Genomic DNA, 7,323 nt, shown 5'->3' with positions numbered 1-7,323 from the left:
GAGATCAGGGAGCTAGTTCCGGTACTTTCTGCTGTTCCCCTAACCTTGCGACACTTTGCCCTGCTTGGCAACAGCCAGAGCCACACTGCCCGGTTGTTATCCAGTCTGCAGCTGCCCAGGAGTCAGCGATGGGCACCACAGCTACTGCTGAGGAAAGACGCAATGAGAATATTCTCATAAAGTAGTAGACGGTTTACCCTGGGGGTTGCCAACACAGCAAAGCAAAGAGAAATCAACAATTAAAAAAAAAAAAAGAATAAGGACCCCCCGGGTTCTGGCTCTAATTCTGTTTTTGACCTGACTTGCTATCCGATCTTAAACAAGCCATTCAGTGTGGGTCTAGACCAAGTGGCACACAAATATAAAGAAGCATGATCACAATTATTACTAGCAGTGATTCATTAAGGGTATGTTTGTCTGCTGTTTTGTTTGTTTAAGCAGCTTAAAAATGAGGTAACGCCCTAAAGAAAATCCAGATCAGACCCCCTTATCTGGCTCTCTCTCAGTACTTTAATGCTGGTTGTTAAAAAGACAACGAGCCAGTGGTTGTCCTGTTCCTATCCAGGTCCCGCTCACTGACCCATTAGTCATGTAACTGGGGGAAATCACTTCACTTTCTGGAACTTGGAGTCTGCGGTGGTTCTAAAACATGTCCTCAAATTCTTTGCTCCCTTCCCGTAAAGATATGATGCCTCACTCACCTCCGTTTGAATACAGCCAGCTCCATAACTCACTTCTAACTCACTAAAGTACAAAGTGCGGTGGAGGTGACGTTACGTGACTCTAAGGCTAGGACTGGCACGCTGTCGCAGAACACACACCTTTGGACCCCTGAGCTGCCCTAGAGCCACCTTGCTGGAAAAACTGCAAAGAGACAGAAATAAAGAGAGATGCCTGTGCCCCCAGCCATTCCAGTTTCCCAGTTGAGAACCAGGCATATTCATAAAGGAGGCTTCAAGATGATCCCAGCCACTGGCATCCTGTGACTGCCCCCAAATTCCTGACCCACAGAAACTGTGAGATAATAAATGCCCAGGGTCGTTTTAAAACACAAGCTTTGGAGAGATGCGTTAGCAGTGATGGGTACCTAATACGGGGACTTTCCATCCTCCCCTTTCCAAGGAACGCCTAAGGACTCAGCATTATTCAGGGGGTGGGTCTCAGGCGGCAATCTCAAATACTTCTTGGGTTTCCATTACAGGAACCCACATCCCATGGTTTTCCTGAAACAGACTTGGGAATCCAAGGAGCTGGAGACTTCTAACTCTGATACTGATCTTGCGCAAATCAGTTCCTTCAGACCTCAGTTTTCCCTGCTGTAAACAGAAGAGCCTTTCTCTTCTCTTTGTACTTCCCAGGAGTATAAATTATACAATCTGGAACTCACAGCTCCATGAAGCATTTTGAACTCCTCTGAAGGTCCTGTTTAAATTCAAGTACTGTCATGACACGTCTTCGCCATAAATTCCCTATGCGGGCTCAGCATCCTTCCAGGAGGCAACAGGAGAAAAGGCCTGGCTCTAGTTCTCCTGCTTCTGTTCTTTCCAGCCCTTGGCAAGTCACTCCACTGGTCACAGCTCTGAGCCCCATCTTGCCTGTAAGATGGGTGGATTGGCCAATATCCTCTCAATCCCTTTCCAGCTATGAGATGCTACAAACGAGACAATTGAAAAGATAGACTCACTGCTTCTAGATGTTTCCAACCAGTAAAGAGGCAGCCCAACTGCTGTAAACACCAGGAAACAATAGGCAATTTAATATGAGATGGGGTGGCATTGAAGACAGGCACATCTGCAGAATCCAAGGCTCCGGACAGGGTCGTAGAAGTTTCTTCAGCTGCTCTTGAAGGATGGTGCTATGGATGGAATGTTTGTGTCCCCCACAAAATTCATAGGTTGAAGCCTATTTCCCAATGTGATGGCATTAGATAGTGGGCCTTTGGCCAGTGATTAGGTTAGAGGGTGGGGACCTCATGAATGGCATTAGTGCCCTTATGAGAAGAGAGATGATACCTCTCTCCACCATGTGAGGATACAAGGAGAAGATGGCCATCTGCAAGCCAGGAAGAGGGCCCTCCCCAACACCAGATCTGCTGGCACCCTGATCTTGGACTTCCCAGCCTCCAGAACTGCGATAAATAAATGTCTGTTGTTTACACCACCCAGTCTGTGGTATCATGTTATAGCCACCCCACATGACTAAGACAGATGGAGTAATAGCCACAATCCTTAGTTGCAAACAACAGCATCCATTCTTGTTCATTTAAGGGAAAAAAGGAGTTTAATCAAGACGATTAGAGAGCTGGCAAAATGTCCAGGAGGGCCTGACTCTGAAGCCATCAGCCATAAAGTACCCAACCACAAAAAGGAGTTTCTTAGAGAAGACCCCACAGCCACTCTGGACCTAGGACCCTCTGCCCTGGAAACCAGGAGCTCAACCCTACACCCTCCAGAATCAAGGGTCTCTGCTGCCCCCTTGTGGTTCCCCTGATGGGGGCACCACCTCAAACCCAATTCTCATGTGGACGCATCAGGTACAGTTCAAGGCACAGAGGTCTAGAGATGTTTTCTAGCTTCTCCCTTGGTAACGCAGGATTTGTAATGTGGGAGATACCCCAAATGTAGGGAGGGTGTGCAGAGATGTGCCCCAGACAACAAGTGCCCGCAAAGATGGGTAGAGTGTGAGTCAGGAGAGGACTGAAGAGAGGGAGCCCTTTTGAGGGAGGGGCCGGGCCAGAAATAATGCGGGCACAGAACGCCTCCTGAGCTGGTGTGGAAAGGCAGGCCGAGTGGCTGAGGGCACAGACGAATGGAGTGGGGCTGACAAGCCACGAGCCCCACATCTCGAGATGCCTGTCGCCTGGCTGTCTGCGCCCCTTCCTCCTGGCTCGCCCCAGTCCCGCACGGCCGTTTGGAAGCAGCCGTTCTTCCCAGAGCTGGCGTTTGGCAGTTGGCAAGGAGCACCCCACCTTCTCTCAGCAGCCGTCCGTCTTCTTGTCTTCCCCTTTCCATCGGGGTGAATACATTTCTCTTCTGCTGCACATGCCAACATACCTCGAATTTGCTGGCAGCAGGCACTTCTTATGTGTTGGTTTTGGAAACTTTTAGCAGTTTGTCCTATTTCTCTTCCATCTGGGCTAGAAACATGCCAACCAGGATTTCTCTGGATTTTTTTCTTAATCCCGGGCTGCAACCCAAGGGAGTGAGCATCCAGGACCCCCTGGGTCTCAGGGTCCATCACCACCTGGTACCTGCCTCCCCTCCCCAGCTGTCACTGGGCACCATGGCCCTCGGTCCCCCAGGCATAGTCCCAACTTGTGGTGACCTCTCAAACTTAGTGCCTGGAGGCCAGGTTATTTCAAAGGGACATTTGAGCTTCCACTGGAAATTGGTAATATATATTCTTGGCAGCAGTAAGGACAGGCTGTGAAAATTCTTTTAGTGTTGGACTTCTTTTAAGGAGTGGAGCTTGGTTTTAGCATACTCCCAGGCAGGGAAATGGGAAAACCAGGCTAAAGATGGAGATGTACGAAGGTGGCAGGTGGAACCCAGAGCCCGGGGTCCGGAGAACATCAGTGCCCGCCACCTGGTAGGGGCTCAATGATCATCTGCCGCTTGGATGACTGGATGAGGTGTAGCAGCAAGCAACACATGGTGACATTTCAGCTTCACTCATTAGACTGACTGCGTCCCATCAGGTCCACCTCCTAACCGTCCAGGTCTGTATCGCCCCTCCCTGCTCCCCTCCTGCAACAGCTGGAATGCCTGACCTCAACCCCTCCCACCAGGCTCCTGACCAACTTTGTCCCAGGTTCCCTGGCCTCCAGACCCCAGCCTCTCCAGTCCACTCTGCAGACCACGGCTACTGTTTATCTTCCTAAAAACAGAACTGCTAAATGTGGGATCCTGGATGGGACCCTGGAACAGAAGAAGAGCATCAGTAGAAAAACTGGGGAAATCTGAACAGAGCCTGAAATTTAGTTAATAGTAATGTATCGATGTGAATCTCCTAGGGTTGACAAATGTATCTAAGGCATTAGCAATAGGAGGAACTGGGGAGATGGGTAAACTGAACTCTCTGTACTATCTTTGCAACTTTTCTCTGAATCTAAAATTATTCTTACAACAAAAAATTATACCAAAAAAGCTAATCTGACCATATCACTCTCCTGCTTAAAATTAGGGTGACCAATAAAGCTTATCTACGAAACAGAAACAGACTCACAGACATAGAGAACAGACTTGTGGTTGCCAAGGGGGAGGGGCATGGGGGAGGGATGGACTGGGAGTTCCAATTCTAGAATCCTACTCCATAGAAATACATATGCCTCAAGATGTATGCACAAGGATATTCTGCTATAGTGAAATATTGGAAATAATCTGCATGTCTATCGATAAGGAAATAGCTATATAAATTGAGGTAAATTCAGGTGCTGGGCCGGGGGAGGGAGGGGGTGGCAAGGGAGGCTTGGGTGTACGACCCCAAGGGTCCCTTAGCCCTGGGTTCTGGGCCGCGGGGCGGAGGCGATCCGTTGGTGGGGTCGGGGTCTGGGGACGAGGTGGACGCGGGCCTGGCCTTCCCGGCAGTGCACCGACTGCCCCGCGGGCTGAGGCCCCGTGGGGTGGGGGCCCCATGGGCGCCCCGCGCTGGAGCTGGGAGGAGCTGGCCGGTGGTTCCCTCCCGCAGACCCGTCGGCCCCAAGATGTCGTACATACTCCCGCACCTGCACAATGGCTGGCAAGTGGATCAGGCCATCCTCTCGGAAGAAGACCGCGTGGTCATCGTTCGGTTTGGACATGACTGGGACCCTACTTGTATGAAGATGGACGAGGTTCTGTACAGCATAGCTGAAAAGAAATGGCAGATAATGGGGGATCTTCCTCATCTTGCTGCGAGCCCTGTTTGGATACCCCAGCTGTTTTAAAAGTTAAAAATTTCGCAGTTATTTATCTTGTGGATATTACAGAAGTACCTGACTTCAACAAAATGTATGAGTTATACGATCCGTGCACTGTCATGTTTTTCTTCAGGAACAAGCACATCGTGATCGACCTGGGTACTGGCAACAACAACAAGATCAACTGGGCCATGGAAGACAAGCAGGAGATGATCGACATCATCGAGACGGTGTACGGGGGGTCCCGGAAGGGTCGTGGCCTGGTTGTGTCTCCAAAGGACTACTCCACCAAGTACAGATACTGAGCCCTCGTCCAGTCCTGGTGCACACAGTGCCGTGGAGTCATTCTCACGTGGAAATATTTTCAACTATTTAAAGCCTTTGAGAAAGCGTTTGGGAAAGTACACATAGCTCAAGGAGCTGAAGGGTTTTGCAGTGAGGGTGGCATTACCTCAACTTTCAGTCTGCCTGGTCCTTGTATTTTTGTATCAGCAAATATCTGTAAATATCTAGCTGATATAAATAAAATACATGGTGATGGGAAAAATAAAAATAAATTTAAAAAAATAAATTGAGGTAAATTCATACAATGGAATACTGGGTAGCCATTAAAACAATGAGGTAGATCTCCATGTATTAACAGGAAGAGATCTCCAACATATAATCTACATCAGGGGTCAGTAAACTAAGTGCCATAAGCCAAATCCAACCCCTGTCTGTGAATGTACTGCCCACGAGCTAAGAATCTTTTTTACATTTTTAAATGCTTGAAATGCAATCAAAAGAAGAGTAGTATTTTGCAATATTGAAAAGTACATGAAATTCAAACTTCAGTTTCCATAAATAAAGTTTTATTGGAACATAGCCACACCCATCATTTACATATTGTCTATGGCTGATTTTTTAAAAATAAATTTATATATTTATTTATTTTTGGCTGTGTTAGGTCTTTGTTGCTGCAAACTGGCTTCCTCTAGTTGCGGCGAACGGGGGCTACTCTTTGTTGCAGTGCGTGGGCTTCTCATTGCCGTGGCTTCTCTTGATGCAGAGCACGGGCTCTAGGTGCGTGGGCTCCAGTAGTTGTGGCACGTGGGCTCGGTAGTTGTGGCTCGTGGGCTCTAGAGTGCAGGCTCAGTAGTTGTGGTGCACGGGCTTAGTTGCTCCGCGGCACATGGGATCTTCCCGGACCAGGGATCGAACCTGTGACCCCTGCATTGGCAGGCGGATTCTTAACCACTGCACCACCAGGGAAGTTCCTATGGCTGATTTCTTGATGCAGCGGCAGAATTGAGTACAGGTGACAGGGACCATATGGTTCCCAAAGCCAAAAATATTTATTATCTGGCCTTTTACAGAAAAGAAATTGCTGACCCTAATCTAAGTGATAAACGGCAAATCACATATTGTATATGTATAAAATTCCCTTCATAAAATATGCTCATAAAAATTATATATATACATATATGTATTTAAGTATATAAATTAATAGAATGTATGGGAGGACCCACCCTAAATGGTTAACAATTGTTCCTTATGAAAGAGGAGCAGGATTAGAGAAGGAAAATGGATAAAGGGAGATTACATGTTTTATTACTTTATATTTATATATGTATTTATAGTCTTTCAATTTTATACTGAAAAAGTATATATATATCTCCAGTCAATTCTTGTTACTTGCAGTAGTTATGTTCTATAAAGTCAATGAAAACACTGAAATACAGAACACTGAGCCGTTGCTTCTAGGGGAAATATGAGGTCAGGTTCCTGGGAGTCTCTGGTCAAAATATTTTCATTAGCCAATCAATCCATAACCTTGTTTTATGTGTGATTCTGTATAAAGACACCTGATTTAACATATTTTGTTGATCCATTAACACTGAACTCACAGCCAACAGCTCTGTAACTCAGACCTGAATGAAGCTTACCTAACACATGTATTTTTTCTGTAAGGCACATCACAGCCTTCTTTGATTTAGCAACACTAGACAGATTTTTCAGGGGGCCATTTTAAACAACAAAATCACCAACAAAAAGCACAAAAATGCAAAAAAAGTGGCACTCGTGAGATGGGGGAAAGGATCCTTGTTGACAGTATGAGAGCTGAAACAGCATCACTTTGTTTGACCTCAGCTGGGGCTGCGCTCATGGGTGGCTCAAATCTTTTGTCCCTCTGTCCACGTCCACAAATGGCTGAGAAAGCACCATGTCTATTGATTTGTGGGTCACAAATAAATTTTAGTGAGTAGAAAAATCCACATAATGGAACTGGTGAATAAGGAAGACTGGAGATAGATATATATATATATACACACATACATATGCATTGCTTTTGTAGTTAATCAACAAAAAATATGTTTACTATTTGCCCTTGACCAGAGTTGTCTGCAAAGTCTTTCTTTTGGGCAGCAAGCAGAGGGTCCCGAGCC

General features: G+C 46.8%; 1 protein-coding gene across 1 annotated transcript; it reads left to right on the top strand.

The window, feature by feature from the left end:
- Window positions 1-4,702: 4,702 nt before the first annotated feature.
- On the top strand, window positions 4,703-5,202 carry LOC307059666 (thioredoxin-like protein 4A; the record flags this gene model as incomplete). The annotated part of the gene is made up of 2 exons (XM_079713789.1): window positions 4,703-4,836; window positions 4,932-5,202. The coding sequence occupies 2 exons, from the start codon at window positions 4,703-4,705 to the stop codon at window positions 5,200-5,202; spliced, it is 405 nt and encodes a 134-aa protein (XP_079569915.1).
- Window positions 5,203-7,323: the final 2,121 nt, after the last annotated feature.

This window comes from Hyperoodon ampullatus (assembly GCF_949752795.1).
Source record: "Hyperoodon ampullatus genome assembly, chromosome: 10".
Classification (NCBI taxonomy): Eukaryota; Metazoa; Chordata; class Mammalia; order Artiodactyla; family Ziphiidae; genus Hyperoodon; species Hyperoodon ampullatus.
This window is presented reverse-complemented; position numbering and strand designations above follow the sequence as displayed.